The 19,236-nt window shown below is 45.4% G+C and overlaps 2 protein-coding genes across 2 annotated transcripts in view; one reads left to right on the top strand and one right to left on the bottom strand.

Moving 5' to 3' along the window:
* Fancd2 (FA complementation group D2) overlaps positions 1 to 3,788 on the bottom strand; it is a 72,118-nt gene extending 68,330 nt beyond the window's left edge. Inside the window, exons 1-2 of the mRNA XM_036181795.1 lie at positions 3,771 to 3,788; positions 1,338 to 1,434 (exon numbers count right to left, since the gene is read on the bottom strand). Of these exons, the coding sequence (XP_036037688.1) occupies positions 1,338 to 1,401 (64 nt within the window). The 5' untranslated portion in view covers positions 1,402 to 1,434; positions 3,771 to 3,788. The remainder of the gene's footprint in view (positions 1 to 1,337; positions 1,435 to 3,770) is intronic.
* Positions 3,789 to 3,997: 209 nt separating this feature from the next.
* Emc3 (ER membrane protein complex subunit 3) lies at positions 3,998 to 18,744 on the top strand. The gene is made up of 8 exons (XM_036182809.1): positions 3,998 to 4,294; positions 10,968 to 11,025; positions 11,363 to 11,456; positions 13,208 to 13,312; positions 13,743 to 13,824; positions 15,828 to 15,907; positions 16,796 to 16,878; positions 17,594 to 18,744. The coding sequence occupies exons 1-8, from the start codon at positions 4,140 to 4,142 to the stop codon at positions 17,720 to 17,722; spliced, it is 786 nt and encodes a 261-aa protein (XP_036038702.1). The 5' UTR covers positions 3,998 to 4,139; the 3' UTR covers positions 17,723 to 18,744.
* The last annotated feature ends 492 nt before the right edge of the window (positions 18,745 to 19,236 follow it).

Genomic DNA, 19,236 nt, shown 5'->3' with positions numbered 1-19,236 from the left:
TTCACTGGGGCTAACTGATTACATGAAGCTGCCCAGCCAGCTAACCATAGGAAGCCTCCTGACTCCACCGCCTAAGCACTAGGATTCCCAGGATTTTTTTTTCAAGACAGGGTTTCTCTGTGTAGCTTTGCGCCTTTCCTGGAACTCACTTGGTAGCCCAGGCTGGCCTAGAACTCACAGAGATCTGCCTGGCTCTGACTCCCAAGTGCTGGGATTAAAGGAGTACGCCACCATGATTCCCAGGATTTTTACAGGGATTCTGGGGATCACACCCATGTCCTCAGGCTTGCCAAGCACTTCACTAACTGAGCCATCCCTCAGCCTCCTTTTCAGAACTCTTAGGACCTCTGTCAACTCAGCTGCCACTTGGTCAAATCATGCACTCTTTCTTTGCTGGTGGCTTCCTTTGCTTTGATAAGACTTTTCTTTTTTCAGTTTTTTGAGACAGGCTTTCTCTGTGTAACACTTCTGGCTGTCCTGGAACTCACTCTGTAGACCAGGCTGGTCTTGAACTTCACAGAAATTCACCTGCCTCTGCCTCCCAAGTTCTTGAATTAAAGGTGTGTGCCACCACTGCCTGGCTATGACTTTTCTTTATATATCACCAATATAGCACAACATTTTTAGGGGTGAAAGGAGACAAGTTTTGGAGCTCAACATATAGACCAGGCTGGCTTCAATCTCACAGCAATCCTCCTGCTTCTGCCTCCCAAGTGCTGGGATTAAAGGCATGTCTCACCATGCCCGAACCAGCTGCTTTTCTAAAGATACTTTTTCTAAAGTATCTTTGGGTACTAGGATCTAGATAATGTTTCTGTAACAATTCTTATAAAGATTTATTTTTACTTTATCTTTTTTTGTTTTGTTTTGTTTGTTTATTCGGAGCTGAGAACCGAACCCAGGGCCTTGTGCTTGCTAGGCAAGCACTCTACCTCTGAGCTAAATCCCCAACCCCTATTTTTCCTTTTCATGTATGACTGTACCACATGAATGTATGGTGTCCTCTGAGGCCAGAAGAGGGCATTGAATGGTTGTGGGGTGCCATGTGGGTTCTGGGAATCAAACCTGAGTCCCCTGCAAAAGCAGTAAGTGCTCTTAACCACTGAGTCACCTACCCAGCTTATATATAATAATTCTTTTTATGAAGGTAGAGAATGAGGCTCAGTTATCCAAAACTTAAGTGGCAGTTGAGGTAGAAACTTAATCTCCTAGAATCTCTGTGTTCTCTCCACTAATCCTTGACAGACATCAGCACTCTGAAAAGTAAGAATTGTGCATCTTTTCCTGTCTCACACATCTGTGACACACATGTAACACTGAAAGATTAGATAACTTACTGGAGTCATCTTCTGTCAGGGTTTCTTTATCCTCAGAGTCTGACCGTCTTCTTTTGGAAACCATATTGACCAACGTCTTCTATACTTATATTACTTCCTTAAGGGGAAAAAAAAATCCAGGGGTTGGACATTTATTTAGCTCAGTGGCACACTGCTTACTCCAAACAGCAAAAGAACTAATAACCAGAGACTAGAAGTCATTCTAAAACTCTTCTATCCATAACCAGAGGGCTTAAGATTTCACATTAATGCTGTCTAAATTGAAATGCTGAGCACATTTCAACTCTCCAGCTGGCTAACATCTCTTCAAGACATATTGACTGTTGTGGGATATTTGTACACCTTGTGAAGGTGTACTGCTTTGATTGGTGTAACAAAGAGCTGAATGGTCAATAGGTAGGCAGGGGGTATAGGTGGGACTTCTGGGGCTAGAGAGAACTCTGGGAAGAAGGCAGAGATGCCAGGAGATGCAGAACAAGCAGGATGTGCAGGCGGAGAGGCGACAACCCCGAGACCTGTGGCAGAAGGAGAAGGACTCGTTACGATTGACGCGGTGGCTTCTCTCACCAGGTGGCTTCTCGGCTGCTCAAGGAGAAAAGCCACCGCTCTTCAACTGGGACTCCAGACCGACACAGCCTCACCCACTTGCTCTCTAACTGCTCACCTCGGCACTGTGTCAGGGCGGTGCCAAGCATGGCAGTGCTTGCAAACCAGACAGACTTCCTCCCTGCTCTCGGCAAGTCCCAGCATAACAGCCTTAATGTATTTAACTACATTTCTCTAACTGCAGTGTGACACCAATACTATCCCTGCAAATGAGGCTTAGGAGGCTTAGGAGGCCAGTTAGTCAAGCAATAGCTGGACTGATGAAGAAAAGCAGGGGTGATTTCCCGGGCACGGTTCACTCTTTTCAACGCCGTAGCCTGGTGAATGCTAGGCCAGAGTTCTCCTGCCAGAGACAGTCATTTTTTACTTTCAAAATATTTAACTTTCATGTGTATGAATATTTGACTGTATATGTGGAACATGTGCACACCTGATACCCATACAGGCCAGAAAAGGGCATTAGATCCCCGGAAATGGTTGTGAGCCACTCTGAGTGCTAGGAAACAAACCCACGTTCTCTGCAGAGCAAGAAGTGCTCTTCATCACTGAGCTACTTCTCCAGCACCTATTGTTTGTTTGTTTATTTATCTGTTTGTTTGGTTTTTCGAGACAGGGTTTCTCTGTATAACAGCCCTGGCTGTCCAGGTACTTGATTTGTAGACCAGACTGGCCTCGAACTCACAGATATCTGCCTGCCTCTGCCTCCCGAGTGCTTGGATTAAAGGCGTGTGCCACCATGCCGGCTATATATATTTTATTTTATTTTATTTTGGAGCTGAGGATTGAACCCAGGGCCTTGCGCTTGCCAAATAAGTGCTCTGCCACTGAGCTAAATCCCCAACCCCGCCCAGCCATATTTTTAAGATAAGGTTTTACCATGTAAGTGGGACTGGCTGGTCTTCACAGTGACCAGTTCCATTCCAGGCAAGCTACAGAGATATAGTGAGACAAAACAAAACCCTGTCTTAAGTGCTTTAATTATAATCCAATTATTCCTCACATGCTGACTTCAGACAGGTGCCATTATTACTCTCCTAATCAGGAGAAGAGCTGTGATTCTAGGTAGTCCGGCTCCAGAATCTGCACTCCTTGTTTTATTCATTAATTTATTTTCAATTCTTAGACGGGGCCTCGTGTAACCCAGTATCTGTGCTCTTTGTTTTAATTATTTTCAATTGTTAGGGTCTTGTGTAGCCCTGTATGGTCTGGAACTCATATATAGCCAACGGCAATTACCAACTGGTCCTCCTGCCTCCAGCTCCGGAAAGCTATGATTATAGGCATGGACCACCACGCCAAATCAGCATTGTACTTCTACCATCAGACCTTAATTCTTAATTGTGACAATGATTTCTATTAAAAGTTAACGTCCCAGGGCTGGAGAGAAGCTCAGGGAGTAAGAGAGTTTATTGCTCTTTCAGAGCACCCAGGTTCCAGTGCCCATCCATACATGTAAGTTGCTCATAACTGCCTCTAACTCCATTTCCAGGAGATCCTGCGCCCCCTCAGGTTCCCGTATGCACGTGGTGCACATAAATACACGAAGACAAAACATACATACACATTAAATAAGTCTTACTAAAAATTTTTAACACCTAAAAGCAGTCAAAATTTCTTATTTTGTATTACCCATTACATGTAACCCCTGACAGCCATTGTTCAGGTGGAAACACGAGCGCAAGTCAAGGGCCGTCTGACTCTGAAAAGGCACCATCCAGCTTCCAGGAAAGCCTAAAAGGTCTTAAGCTGCCCCGGCAAACACCAAGCCTTGCAAAGAATTTGGGGTAAAAGCCTTGCTCACTTGGTCATGGTACCCACGCAAGGTACCTGAGGGGCTATCCTGCATCAGAGCGGATGACGAGGCCGAGGCTGAGCCGCGGGGACCAAGGGTCAGGCGGCGGAAGGCCTGGACTTGAGCAGTAGTCCGCAGGAGCGCAACGCCACTCAACTCCCGCCAGTAGCCTCCCTTAGCTTTCGACTTTCCCGCTTGACGAAACGCCGGCTGACGCCATCGAAGCCGCGTCGCAGCGTGACGTCACGCCTCCGCGCCGGAAGTTGGCCCGGCGGCGCAGCAGGGAACAGTCGGTCGGGAAAGCGAGCTTGTCCCAGTTACCACACCTGACTGTCTGAGGGGCGGGTGAAGGCCCTGAGCCGAAAGCCGAGAGGAGCCCAACTCCAGCCAACTCTTCAGCGAAGATGGCGGGGCCCGAACTTCTGCTCGACTCCAACATCCGCCTCTGGGTGGTCTTGCCCATCGTTATCATCACTTTCTTCGTGGGCATGATCCGCCACTACGTATCAATCCTGCTGCAGAGCGACAAGAAGCTCACCCAAGAACAAGTGTCTGACAGGTCAGTACCCTCATCCTGTCCTGCCGACCTCACTCCCAGGTGACCTTGGTCAAGAAAATACTGGGATTTTATCACTTTACTGGAGTTTACCTCGCGCCCCTCGCTGATAGGTTGACCTTGGCGGTTATCTGTGTTTCGCTTTTGTCTGTAAAATGGGGCTAACTAATAGCAGTACCTATGTAACAGGTAGAACAGACATGTGGATTAAATTAGATGATATCTGAAAAGCCTTTTAGTACAGGGCCTGGAACGTACTAAGTGTTCAAGTAAACGTTGTTAATATTGTTAGGCTAACGGCCAACAGTCAGTGAGGTTATCTGAACTATCCTGCTCCATTCCTTTGTTAAGAGTGCCTACCAAAATCCAGGCGCATTATTACCTTTACTCCTGCTAACATCAAGTCAAGTGGATTTCATAATCTACATTCTACCATACAACTGTAATGGTCTGCTTAGATGTTAAGAAATGAAGAGCCTTGAAAGATGTAAGACTGCCACAGAGAGATATAAGGAATTGTAACAATTGTTTCGCCTCCGAAAGTGGAGGCGGCCTCTTTCCTCACATGCTTTCTTACAGTGTTTTTCTATGGAGACAGAACTTTGAAACATAACTTCAGGCAGTACAGATACATGCCACTCCACATTAAAATAAATAACAGTTTTCAGTTATTCTCACCATTTTCAGAGACTATCTGAAGACAGCATTGCTTATTTCCTTAGCATGTCCAGATCACTTAGGAATCACTTACTTTAACAAAGAGGGTCAGGTTCAGACGTTTCTGCAGAGAACAGTGAAAAAACAAACAAACATCTGTTTTATTGTATTTAAAGGTTACTTTCAGCAGGGCAGTGGTGGCGCATGCCTTTTATCCCAGCACTCAGGAGGCAGAGGCAGGTAGATCTTTGGGAGTTACAGGACAGCATGATCTACATATTGAGTTCCAGGCAACCAGAGCTACATAATAGAGAGACTCTTTCTCAAAAAAAAACAAAACAAAAACAAAAAAAACAAAAACAAAAACAAAAAAACAAAAAACTATTTTTGTTTTGTTCTGTTATTGTTTGCTTACATGTATGTATGTGTGTTGTGCCTGTGGGAAGCCAGAAGAGGGTGATGGATCCACTGGACCTGAAGTTACACATAGTTGTGAGCTCCTATGTGGGAGCTAGGAACTGAACCAGAATCCTCTGCAAGAACAGGAACTGAGCCAGACGCGCACACCTTTAATCCCAGCACTTGGGAGGCAGAGCCAGGTGGATCTCTGTGAGTTCTTAGCCAGCCTGGGCTACAGAGCAAGATCCAGGACAGGCACCAAAACTACACAGGGAAACCCTGTCTCAAGGAAAAAAAAAAAAAGAACAGGAAGTGAGGACTGGAGAGATTGTGCAGGGATTAAGAGCACTGACTGCTGTTCCAGAGGACCTGGGTTCAATTCCCAGCACACACATGGCAGCTCACAACTGTCTATAACTCCAGTTCCAGGGGATCTGACACCCTCAGACAGACAGACATGTAGGCCAAACACCAATGCACATAAAATTTAAAAATTAATTAAATTTTTAAAAAGGATAGCAAATGCATTAACCACTGAGCCATCTCTCCACCTTCATTCAGTATTTCTGATGCCTATAAATTAATTCCCATTTTATCCTCATAATGCAACATGTTATCCTGAACCTCCTTTTATAATTAAAGTAAAGGAAAACCAGAGAAATTTCACAGCAATTATTAGGGTTAGAGCATTATATATGTACACTAACCCTGATTGATTTTTATTATTATTATTATTATTATTATTATTATTATTAGTTTTTGAGACAGGGTTTCTCTGTGTAGCTTTGTGCCTCTCCTGGGACTCACTCTGTAGTCCAGGCTGGCCCTAACTCACAGAGATTCGCCTGGCTCTGCCTCCCAGGTGCTGGGATCAAAGGCCTGCGCCACCACTGCCAGCAATTGATCAAAATTTTATGCTGCGGTTTTCTACCCTGCTTCATCTTACGATTTTATAGCAATGGTTCTGAATGACATCAGACCCGCAGCTCTTTTTCTGTTTTCCGGATAAAATTCACACTTGGTGCAACGTATATATGAGGACTTTGTTTTTTGTTGTTGTTGTTTTTTCTTCAAGACAGAGTTTCTCTGTGTAGCCCTGGCTGGCCTTGAACTCACAAAGATCTGCCTGCCTCTGCCTCCCAAGTGCTGGGATTAATCGAGAACTTTTTAAAAGCAACATAGTGCTCTCCTAATAATCAGTTGAAATAAAGGAAAGAACAGTAAGATGATTTGCATTTCATAACTGCTTATTTGTGCACAACTGTTCTACCAGATGTCATATGCACATGCTTATCTAGCTGTAAAATCACAACTGGGGCAGGTCAATTGTAGGCTAAAGCAGATGTATGTCACAGAGGCAGCATTGTCTATGAATGGTATGCTACTTGGCATAGAAGTCTACACAGAACCAAGTTCGATTTTCCCTGTTTACTGGGTGATTGCCTGTCTGTAAACTTAGTAAATAAAAAGCCTGTGCTTCTTCCACCCTGGAATTGGGTTTGTGCTGTGGATATTGCTCTGTGTAAATAAAGTTCTGATTGGCCAGTGGCCAGGCAGGAAGTATAGGCGGGACAAGAGAGAAGAGAATTCTGGGAAGTAGAAGGCTGGGAGGAGACACCGCCAGCTGCCTCCAGGAGAAGCAACATGTAAAGACACTGGTAAGCCACGAGCCATGTGGCAAAGTATAGATTAACAGAAATGGGCTAATTTAAGATAGAAAAAGCAGATAACAAGAAGCCTGCCACGGCCATACAGTTTCTAAACAATGTAAGTTTCTGTGTGCTTACTTGGTTAGGTCTGAGAGACTGTGGGACTGGCGGGTGAGAGAGATTTGTCCTGAGTCTGGGCCAGGCAGGAAAACTCCAACTACAGGTTTGTGCCTTAGATAAACTAGAACAGCAGTTTGATGAGGAATCGAAAAGTAGTGTAGGACATAGGACAGTTCTCTGTTACGTAACTGTCCCCACCATTGATGATATCATAACATCTCTGAATCAATGAGAAATGACAATTATGTGCCATTTCTCCTCCACACTGTTATTGTAACAACCACAAAAGTTCTACATATGCCAGACAGGGAGTCTCATACCTAGAATCTTAGAGGGGGAAAGCTGAGGTAAGAGAATCGCCGTGTGTTTGAGGCCAGCCTGGGCTATAGAGTAAGACATTGTCTCAGATCAACCTTTTCCCTCAAAATAGCCAGGTATAGTGGTATACACCTATCATCCCAGCCCTTGAGTGGATGAGGCAAGATAATTGAAACTTCAAGGCCAGCCTAGACTATATGAAACACTATCAAAGAAAAATAAAAAGAAGGCCAGTACTACATAGTGGTGTGTGTGTGTGTGTGTGTATTCTAAGAAAATGTCTTTTAATTTCAAATTACCAATGCTACCCAATATAGGAACCTATTTTTAGATGTTTATGGAAATAAAAATGTAAAACTGGTGTTTTGCAGAATTTTTACACTATGAGGAATATAGCAATGGATCTCAGCTTTATAACTTGAGCATCAAGAATATCCAGGCATAGTCACCTTTGTTTTGATCACGATCCTCAGCCTCAACTCTGCAGAGTTCCTCAGTAGTTTTAGTACAAAAGCTTAGCTAGGGTTCTGCCATCAGAGTGTCTGGGAAAGCTCTGACTTACCACACAGTGAAGAAGCTGCTACAGTTAGACAGCACTGTACACTACACCCTGTGGAAATAAACAACAAGACAGTGTCAACCCTGCTCTCATAGAGTTTCTGTCCAAGTGATAAAACAGACAAAGGGGCCAGGCGGTGGTGGCTCATGCTTTTAATCCCAGCACTCAGGAGGCAGAGCCAGGAGGATCTCCATGAGTTCGAGGCCAGCCTGGTCTATAGAGTGAGACCCAGGACAGGCACCAAAACTACACAGAGAAACCCTGTCTCAAACTAAAAAAAAAAAAAAAAAAAAAAAGAGTTACTACTACATTGCTCTGAACCACTGAGCCATCTCTCTAGCCCCCCTCTTCTTGCTCATTTCTTCTTGTGTATGGCCTGTCCTCAGAGTCAGAGTATTGACGTGTTTGGGTTTGTTTGTTTGTTTTTCAAGACAGCAGGGTTTCTCTGTGAAATAGCCCTGGCTGTCCTGGAACTCACAGAGATCCACCTGCCTCTGCCTCCCAAGTGCTGGAATTAAAGGCGTGTACCACCAACGCCTGCTCAGAATATTGATTTTGTTACAGGGCTCATACCTATGACATTCCTCAGTGCTTTGGCTAGGTAATTCCCATTCATCCTTAAGATTACTACCTATGGGACTGGAAAGATGGCTTAGTGGTTAAGAGCATTTGTTATTCTTGTAGAGGACTTGGGATCAGTGCCCACCACCCACATGTTGGCACAACATGTCCCACAACCATATGTCCATAGAGTTGATGGATCCAGCACCCTCTTCTGGCCTCTAAGGATAACGGGCACACAGGTGGTACACAGACATACATTTAGACAAAACAGGCATATGTATAAAATATAACAGTAAAAGATTCCTACCTAATCCTACATCCTCAGCAGAGTTTCCTCTTGACTGCTGTCTCTGTCATACACTCCCATAATGCCACCAATCTCCTTAGGATATGACAGTTCAAGTTCACATTTGCTCCTGTACTTAGTAATTTCTTTCACACTGTGTTTGTTTGTTGAATTTCTTTCTTCCCCAGTAGACTTTAAACATAAGGGAAGTTTACATTTTCATTATTGTTTATGGCACTAACATGGTATCTGGCACGTACAAGTTTAAGAAATATGTGTGCAGTAAAAATCTAAATCTCCCAGTATTTGGGAGGCAGAGCAGGCAAATTTCTGTGAGTTTGAGGCCGGCCAGGTGGCGCACTTACTTTTAAGTCTTACTATTAAGACTGTATAAAAATTAGAGTCAGGGCCGGGCGTCGGCAGTGGCATATGCCTTTAATCCCAGCATTTGGGAGGCAGAGGCAGGTGGATCTCTGTGAGTTCGAGGCAGGCCAGCCTGGTCTACAGAGCGAGATCCAGGAAAGGCACCAAAACTACACAGAGAAACCCTGGGGGGGGGGGGGGGGGAAGAGGGTGTGAATTAGGACAAGAGATTATAAAAGTCTCCAATTTTTTTTTCACATTTTTTATGATTAGTTTATGTGTATAGGTGTTTTGCCTACATGTGTGTCTGTGTACCATGTGCATATGCACTGTCCAAGGAGTCCATAAAAGAGCATTGGATTCTTTGGAACTGGAGTTAGAGATAGCTGTGAGCTGCCATATTGGTTTGAGGACTTCAACTCAGGTCCTCTGGAAGAGCAGCCAGAGTTGTTGTTGTTGTTGTTGTTGAGCAGCCAGAGTTGTTGTTGTTTGTTGTTGTTATTGTTCTTCTCCTCTTCTCCTCCTCTCCTTCTCCTTCTTCTTCTTTTTTTTTTTTTTTTTTCTCGAGACAGGGTTTCCCTGTGTAGCTTTGCGCCTTTCCTGGAACTCACTCTGTAGCCCAGGCTGGCCTCAAACTCAGAGATCCACCAGGCTCTGCCTCCTGAGTGCTGGGATTAAAGGCGTGCGCCACCACCGCCTGGCTGCAGCCAGAGTTCTTAACCAGCCCCAAGTCTCAATTCTTACTCTCTGACTGAACTTAGCTTTGCACAGAAAAGCATTAGCACATAGTCCAAACTTGGAGCATCTGTAGCCAGCTCCAAGAGAACAGAACATTTCACACATGTCTTCTGTAGGCCTGTGTGTAAGACAGACAAGTGTGGACTATCATGAGGCCAAGAGGAAGGCAAGCAGGTAGAGTTCTACCAGGTGCCACTTTGGGAAGGTTTTTGTGGAAGATGAGCTCAAGGAAGGAGCTGAGGCATGATACAGCAAAACTGGCAGGTGATGCTGGCAGCAGAGCATTCCCAGCACAGGAAGCAGCTGGGCATGTGGAAGGTGGCAAGCCGACCCCTCTGCCTCTGACTGCTTGAAGCATGTGGCTTGTGCTGAGCAGGAACCAGAAGAGTGAGCGTGGTTTTCTTGTATGCATTTCTGCCTACTCTTTTCGTTTTCTCACTTTTCAAGAATTTCCATTGACTTAAACCCCCTGCCCCAACCAACTTTTGAAAATTTAGGGGGAAAGGTGGTATTTTTACTTCTGTTGAGTATTATTTGCTCTAAAAATCACCAATAATGTATTCAGTAACTGTTGAAGAGTTTGAAGGAAGTTGTTCTGAGTCCTTGGTGGAATTTCAGGTAACAGCCTTCTTGAGACCTGTCCTCATTTTTCTGGGCAAATGAAGAAGTTCCTTTGCCCTCACCTTTCTCCTGCCTCCTGCCTCCAAATCCATCTATTCTTTTCTTGCAAGGAAAGTTTCTTTGTTGCTCTTGTCGAATCCAGAAAGGCCAAGTGCAGCGTCCCAGATTGCCTTCCTCAGAAACCTTTATTTGTTCAGAATATGGTCACTCTGGAAGACTCCTTTTGTGAAAAGCTGAGTGGCAGTTGAATATGTTACATTGATTTTTAGGGATTTGGAAAGTGTCCACACCCAGCTATTGCCAAACAGGTCCTCTCTTATGTTTCAATGGGTCTTCTACTTTACTCTCTTATTTTCTTCTAGCGTTTCACATTTTAACATCTCTTTGTCTTGTGTTTTTCAGTCAAGTCCTAATTCGAAGCAGAGTCCTCAGGGAAAATGGAAAATACATTCCCAAGCAGGTACTCACTTATCTTTTATTAAAAAGCTCCACCATTCACCTCTGAGGGCAGTAAAAACCTAAATGTTTTCAAGAAGACTCTGGAGAAAACTGCATGTGACGACCCAATTATTAAGCTGCAGCCTGGTGGTGTTTGCTGTCTGTCACTGTGCCCTCACCCTTCTTAGGAAATTGTTTTTAAATGTGACTCAGCCAAACTATTAGACTGGCTGCCCAGGAGGCTGCCAGCTCAGAGTTTAGCAGTGTATTCCAAGGGTTTTCAATCGGTCCCCAGGGGATAATTTGACAATTAACTGTGTCATGATTCTCATTTAAAAAGATTTTCTTTTTTCTACTAGTCTTTCTTGACACGGAAATATTACTTCAACAACCCAGAGGATGGATTTTTCAAAAAAACTAAAAGGAAGGTTGTACCACCTTCTCCTATGACAGGTATGTTTTAGGTGGTTTTATTTAAACATTAAGTCATAGGAGATAGTGATGGAAAGGAATTCAGAACCATCTAATTATCCATGGGGTATGGGAAAGTATTGCTCTTCTGAGGTTCTCGAATTGTCTAGGATGGAAACCAAAGCTTCTTACCTGCTAGGTGAGTACTATCCCACTGAGCTGAATCCCCAGCCCCTAGTATACGGGTCTTTGAAATGGAGCCCTCTTTTTCCCAATATATCCATGAATCCTAGTATGGCAGGTGGATTTTAGAAAGGTCTCAGCTGATGTTGGTGAAGGTCAGGGCCGTTGTTTCTGTTCTCTGTTAGGTGCTTCCTCAGAACCAGTTCCTACCAGCTTCTAGATCTGTTGCTGGCAGATGATACCCTACATCTTCTGCCTGAATGATGAGCTCCTTCCTTCCCAAGAACAGTTGTTCTTGATCGCCCATACCAACTTACAGTTCTTGACCTGACTTATGACTACTACCCTCCCTATTTTGTGATAACTACAACATGTAAAGTGAACCAAAGCAGTTTGTTGTTCTGTGTTGACATTCCTCTCTTTTTAGTCTCATTCTAGGTGAGGTAACCAGTTCTTTTGACCTGTACAGAAGATATTAGTGTTAACACTTAAGAGCATTAGATGGCCAGCATACATATGAAAAGATAAGAACCTAACAAGATATCTTTTTAGTCTGCCAAACTGACAAAAATAAGAGTGTCCAAAGCCACAATTGTCAAGGTCAAAACAAGCTAGGTCCTGTTCCATTGTTAAGAATACCCAGTGATGGGTCTTGTTGCTGGACAGTCTCACACACCCCTTCCTCCCCACCACCACCACCCGCAGTCTGCCCCTATCTTTAGATATGGAGTCCAGGGCCTTGGGCATGCTACACTACCATCCCAGCACTAAACTACACCCCAGCCCTAATACCTCTTAATTTGAAATGTATAAACCATTTTGCCCAAGAATTACTACTACTCAGAAACACATAAAAAGCAGATTGGTCTGTTACCTATTATAAGGTAGCAGCAGCATTTCCTGATGGAAAAGGTTGGTATTGGAGAGGGTTGGGGCTGGAGAGATAACTCAGCAGTCAAGAGCACTGGCTGCTCTTGCAGAGGTCCAGGTTCAGTTCCCAGCTCCCACATGGCAGCTCACAACTGTCTGTGACTCCAGTTCCAAGGAATCTGATGCCTTCTTCTAGCCTCTTTGAGAGGCCGTGGATGCACAGATATTTATGCAGGCAAAGCACCCACACATTCACACACATTGAGATGCTGGTACCATGACAATGCAGAAATTTCATCAAAAGAAAAAAAAATTTTTTATGTTGAAGTCTGCTCCACAGCCTCCGGCATGTAGACAGTGCTCTGCTCCTGAGCCACATTTTGGCCTTTCTTCATGAAAGTCTTAAATTTTGGAAGGCAGATTGAGAGGAAGAAGAGTGTGCAGCAGAAAGCTCACAGGGACTAGAGAGAGGGTGGAGAACAGCTGTCTACATCTACGTTCTTAGGTCATCTGAACTTCCACAATAAACCTGGTGGCTGTCGCGGTATGGTGGCACGTGCCTTTCATCCCAGCAGTCAGAAAGCAGAGACAGTCAAACCTCTGTGAGTTCAAGGCCAGGCTGGTCCACATAGTAAGACCCTATTTCAAACAAACAAACAAACAAACAAAACCTATCTGGTTTAAATTTGGGAAGTCTCTACCAACAAAAGGGCCTGGTGTTCTCTTCTGCCTCGTCTCAGATCCCACCATGCTCACAGACATGATGAAAGGGAATGTGACAAACGTCCTCCCGATGATTCTTATCGGCGGATGGATCAACGTGACCTTCTCGGGCTTTGTCACAAGTAAGTTTCAGGTCTAGGAGACCTCCTGCTTCATCCACATGTGTCCCTTCCCCAGCGCCACTGAGAACCTAATGTCACAGCATGAGCAGTGTGTTTTCTTGTGAAAACAACATTTCTTTGAACAAAATCTTTAGTTCAAGCTAATCCCGGTGTGGCTACTTTGTAACTAAAAGAGACTGGCTTTAGTCGTGTGTATTTTTCACCTGGGCTTCAGTGCACACTTGTTCTGGTTAGGCCTGAGCACCTGCTTCCCACACAGTCTAGAAACTGGAATCCCTCAGGAGCATGAGAGCGGAGTGACATTTTGGCTGTTCTGTCACAGAATTCCCACCTCCTCAGGGAGAGAATGAGTGTGTTCACACTTAGGCTGGCTTGGGTGCCAAGGAACTTCCTTGAAGCAAAAATGTGGTACTTTTCTTTTTGCCTGCAGCTAAGGTCCCATTTCCATTGACTCTTCGCTTCAAGCCTATGCTCCAGCAAGGAATAGAGCTGCTCACCTTGGATGCATCCTGGTAAGCCTGCTTGTAGTGGACCACAGCCAAGACCCCACAGAGTCCCAGTTTCCTTTCACTAGTATGAGGTTGTTTCAGTTTGAGAGGTTTTCCTTTTCCTTCTATTTTTTATTATTGTTATTTTTTAAATGAAAGCTCTATTTTAAAATGCCAGTGCATGGGGTTGGGGATTTAGCTTAGTAGTTGAGTGCTTGCCTAGTAAGTGCAAGGCCCTGCATTCAGTCCTCAGCTCAGGAAAAAAAAAAAAAGTCAAAATAACAAAAATGCCAATGCAGGACTAAAACAGTTTTGCAGGCGTCTTGCCAAAAGAGACTGTTTGTCAGCCTTTCTTCTTAGATCTTAGGAACCCAGGAGTAAAGGTATTGACTCCCCCACCTCCAGCCCCAAAATGGAAAGTTAGTCCGTCCAAGCAAAGCTTTTTAGCAGTGCCCTGAGGTTTATATTTCTTTCTTTTACCGTAACAAATACTGAGAGGTCCAGCTTGTAAAGAGGAGAGGCGTGTTTGGGCTCACTGTTGGAGGCTTGTTCATGTCCCTCTAGCCTCATTACTTTGGATCTGTGATAGGTCAGAGATGGCGGTGGCATGTAGTGAAGCTTAAGTACTCACTTCGTGATGAGAACACAAAAGAGGAAGATGAGTCCAGACCCCACAATCTCCTTCCAAGAACAAGCCCCCAGTGACCTAAAATTCCTACTAGGTCTCCATCTCCTAAAGGCTCCCCACCTTCCATTAGTACCACAGACTGGAGCCCAAACCTTTAATCCATGAGATTGTTTATGTGTGTGCTTGTTTTGCTTTGTGAGACAGTCTCTCTACAAAGTCCTGGCTGTCTTGGAACTCACTATGTGGACCAAGCTACTCAAACTCACAGCCATCCCACTGCCTCTGCTATGACTTCCTAGTGCTGGGATTAAAGGCATGTACCAACATATCTGGCTAACACATGGGCTTTTTAAAAGAACATTCCAGATCCAAATTATAGAAACGTTTGTGTATCATTTTCCTTAGTTACAATCACCGTGCTAGGTGTTTTCCATATGTTACATTATCCTCACAGCAACCCTGTGAGGTCTGGGAAAAAAGACTGTGGGGCCACACACACATCTTCATAACCAGTACTCAGCACCTGTGTCCACTCCATAGACTTACAGAGAACTGGGAGCCAGAATCTAAACTCTTTTGGGAACACGGGTCTAGTACCTGCAGTACAGGAACACTGACTCGTGTGGTCCTTCCAGACTGTTCTGTCTGTGACTTTTCAAAGACTGGCCTGAAGCAAACGCTGTAAGAAAAGATGGAGGGTCCCTGCCAGGCTCATTAGACTAAGCAGAAATGTCATGGGTGGAGAAAGCGTAGCTGTCTTTTCTCAGAGTTGGACAGGTATGCAGTCCACATACTTGGATGAACAGAGGGAGCGAGGCAACGTGTCCAGTGGAGCTTCAGTAGCACATGCACGAAGTTACTGTTGCAGATGGATCGTCTGCATTGTGGGGCAGATCGTGTACTTACCTACAGTCTAATGCGGTAGCCGGAACATACCCGATGACGTGTCAGTCTTCCCATGTGGATGGCACTTTTCATTCACCCTTTGGTTTCTGTTATATGCAAGCACATTGATGGGTTCCCAGGTTGGGTGAGAAACCTACGATAAAGCTAAATGATTAAGTCCCAGACTTGCACTGCTTCCCGTAGCCATCACCGTCAGCATTGCAAATGGTTTCCAGAAGTCACCCCTGGTCCTCTCTGCCAAGTGGGGAACACACAAACACATCACTGTGTGACTTCCTTAGAGGATGTGGTTCAGAGTGGGTGGCCTCAGTGTCACCTGCTGTGCTGTATCAGAAGACAGCCTTAGCGTGTTACTGTGTCATTTCTTTGGTTGGGCCTTGGCTGTCTAGAGCCTGTCTGTCTCTCACATAGGATGAGCAGCTATGGGTGGTGCAGGTATGAGCTCTCTGTTCATCTCCCTAGTAACCATCCCACTCTCCCCTTGCTTTGCTAGGGTGAGTTCTGCATCCTGGTACTTCCTCAACGTGTTTGGGCTCCGGAGCATTTACTCTCTAATCCTGGGCCAGGATAATGGTAAGAAGTGGAGTGGGTGAGTGAGAGCAGCTGCTTCCTGTCACGGCGCAGCAGTCACATGGTTCTCCTCTTCCTGTTTAGCATTGCCCCACACAGTGCTTCCTTCTGGGAGTTTCTGAGCATAGTCTTACAAGTTCCAAAGCTCATGAACATGGGTATTTCTCCCAGCAATTGCCATGCACTACTTGGTTTCTCAGAGTCTGGCTGTGTAGGGACCTAGTGCTCCGTTAAGCCTGTGAACCTGAAGTTTAAGGAAAGGCCTGGCTGGATCAGTTCATTTATTGAGCAGATTCCTCTCCAGTGCTAAATGTGGCTCTTGGTCAGTGGTGAGGACTCAGCTACTCTAACCAGTGTCTGCTTTTCTATAAAGTATAGTCTTAATAGTTGCCATGTGGGGTTAAGAGCAGACAAAGGATGAAGCAGTGAATTACCTGAACATATAGCATTGCTCAGTAATTGGTGTCTGTTGTCATGTTAACATTTATTTATTAAGTTTATAGTGTTCTGTCTGCATGTATTCCTGTAAGCCAGAAGAGGGCACCAGATCTCATTATAGATGGTTGGGAGCCACCATGTGGTTGCTGGGAATTGAACTCAGGACCTCTGGAAGACCAGTCAGTGCTCTTAACCTCTGAGCCATCTCTCCAGCCCCGTCATGTCAACATTTAAAAGAAAGTTTAGAGCACCTTTTAGTTTGTCTCAGTTCTAGCTACAACCACCTCCATTTTCTTGGACTTTCCCAGAGTCCCATCCCAGTTGTGACGGGCAGTCAGTTGTCAGGTTCTAAAACCACCACCAGGCTGCTACAAGCTTTGGCATGCTCATTCTTCCCCAAGGGTGCTGGGTGGTGGGGAGCCTTGGGACTCACTGGGCTTGTCTGTGTTACAGCTGCTGACCAGTCACGAATGATGCAGGAGCAGATGACAGGAGCAGCCATGGCCATGCCTGCAGACACCAACAAAGCTTTCAAGGTATGCGCCACTCAATTCAGAACTGCAGGGATATCACAGTCTTACACCAGTCTGCCTATTATACAGAGGCGCCAGGCAGTGGTGGCACACGCCTTTAATCCCAGCATTCGGGAGGCAGAGCCAGGCGGATCTCTGTGAGTTCGAGGCCAGCCTGGTCTACAAAGTGAGTTCCAGGAAAGGCGCAAAACTACACAGAGAAACCCTGTCTCAAAAAAAAAAAAAAAAAAATATATATATATATATATATATATATATTATACAGAGGGGACTGGAGGGATGGCTCTGTGGTTTTTAGCTTTTTGAGACAGTCTCCTGCCTCTGCTTCCCAAGTGTTAGGATTGTAGGCATGTTCTACCAAGCCTGGCCTCATTGAGCCTTTAAAGATTGCTTTATGAATCAAGGCAATGATGACACACATATTTAATCCTGGCACTTGGGAGGCAGAGGCAGGAGGATCTGTGAGTGCGAGGCCAACCTGATCTACAGAGTGAGTTCCAGGACAGCCAGGACTGTACAGAGAAACCCTGTCTCAAAAGAAAAAAATTGCTTCATGAAAGTTCCTACAGCTGGGAGGCAGCTGGGTTCCTGCCTCACAGGATCCAGTGAGCTTATGCATAGAGCTAGCCTTGCTCAGCTGTGGTAAGAGCGGTGCTGTCCCCAGCTGTCAGCTCAGTGGCAGGCTCCCCTCCTAGCCCTGTCTTCTCTTCCTGTGCAGACAGAGTGGGAAGCTTTGGAACTCACAGATCACCAGTGGGCTCTCGAGGACGTGGAAGAAGAGCTCATGGCCAGAGACCTCCACTTTGAAGGCATGTTCAAGAAGGAACTGCAGACGTCCATCTTCTAACCACAAGCAGGGGCCGCTGTGTCAAGGACCTGCAGTAGTGCTTAACTTTGTAACTTCTGTGGAGCTGGAGCCTCTGAGAATAAAAAGGAGGGCGCAGGGGCTGGCAGGGGCATAGCGAGGCTCGCTCTTGTCTGAGCTGGGTTCCCCTTAGGTTGGAAACTAGAGGAAAAGGAGTTCCGGGTGACTGCTGTCTTCAAAGTTTGTAAGCGTTCTCCAGGGGACTCCAGTAAGGATGCCAGAGAAAGGGGACTATCCCAAGCTACTGAGAATATCTCAAGACTTCGTCAAAACTCCATGTCTGTAAGGAGAATTGTCCGTTACCATAGCCAGTTACTATGTCCAGTCAGCCTGACTTCCGCCACAGTAAACTCCTGTTTTCTTAGGATCCAAATGCCCTGCATTTTACCTTTAATTTCTTGTTCGTGTTTTTTAACTTTCTTTACACAAGTAATTTACATTTTCTCTCTACCAAAACTTAGAGACTGGCTGAACAACATAGAGCTCCGTGCACTGTTGCTGTGAGCCTACAGAATGACCCAGAGAGCTGGGTGTCCCAACCTTACTGAAATAAACTTTCCAGACTGGGTTCCCAGGGCCAGGGCCGACTCAGCAAACTTTTCCTATCTCTTCATCTTTAGTCCAGTGAAAACGGTGACCCTGAGGCACAGCCAGACTCTCAAGTGCCTTGGGCTCATCAGAGACGGGTTTCGTTCTACAAGTTCTTGAGGGGAACTTGAGACAATATCAACTCCATTGGCCGGTCAATGGTGCTGCACTGTAAGTGGTTACTCAGTTGAACGAGTGACCTCATTTCGCAGTTCCTCTGGGCAAGAGAGAACTTACCACTGTCAGGGCAAGAGGGCAGCTTCTGGTGGATAGGTAGATGAAGGTGCCCAGGAGTCCTCTGTCCAGGGAAGTGACAGGGTGCCGTTTCTGTACCAAGAGGTGGATGTGATTGCATGTTAAGCACTGTAGCCAAGAACAAGCAACTCTTGACGATTAAACAGACCTGTTTTCTCTTTGCCTGTGGAAGTGTTGCTCTGTGGGTTCTAGGAGCTTCCTGCCAGCAGAAGTGCCTGTCCTAGAACAGGCCTGGAGGGCTCAAGGTGAAAGAGATGTGAGCTTTTGCCCTCAAAGAACTCATAAAGATGGTCTACAGTTGTAGTTCAGTGGTAGTATGTTACTTAGTGTACATTATCCCCAACACACACACACACACACACACACACACACACACACACACACACACACACAAAGACCTCATGTGAAAGAAACCTGCTTAAGGGTTGGGGATTTAGCTCAGTGGTAGAGCACTTGCCTAGCAAGCGCAAGGCCCTGGGTTCGATCCTCAGCTAAAAAAAAAAAAAAAAACAGAAACCTGATTATTTTCTTTTATCTGTATGAGTGTTTGGCCTGTATCTAGGTGTGTGTACCACCTGTGTGCAGTGCCTGCAGAAGCCAGAAGAGGGCGATGGATCCCTGGAACTGGAGTTGTAGCCAGTTGTGAGCCCCCA

Source organism: Onychomys torridus, chromosome 3 (assembly GCF_903995425.1).
Source record: "Onychomys torridus chromosome 3, mOncTor1.1, whole genome shotgun sequence".
In the NCBI taxonomy this organism is placed as follows: Eukaryota; Metazoa; Chordata; class Mammalia; order Rodentia; family Cricetidae; genus Onychomys; species Onychomys torridus.
This window is presented reverse-complemented; position numbering and strand designations above follow the sequence as displayed.

Excerpts from the sequence above, each read along its gene's own strand:
- Emc3 (XM_036182809.1), top strand. The coding sequence starts at position 4,140 with ATGGCGGGGCCCGAACTTCTGCTCGACTCCAACATCCGCCTCTGGGTG. Across the intron at positions 11,026-11,362 it reads GAAAATACATTCCCAAGCAG|TCTTTCTTGACACGGAAATA; the intron begins GTACTCACTTAT and ends TTTTTCTACTAG. Across the intron at positions 11,457-13,207 it reads ACCACCTTCTCCTATGACAG|ATCCCACCATGCTCACAGAC; the intron begins GTATGTTTTAGG and ends GCCTCGTCTCAG.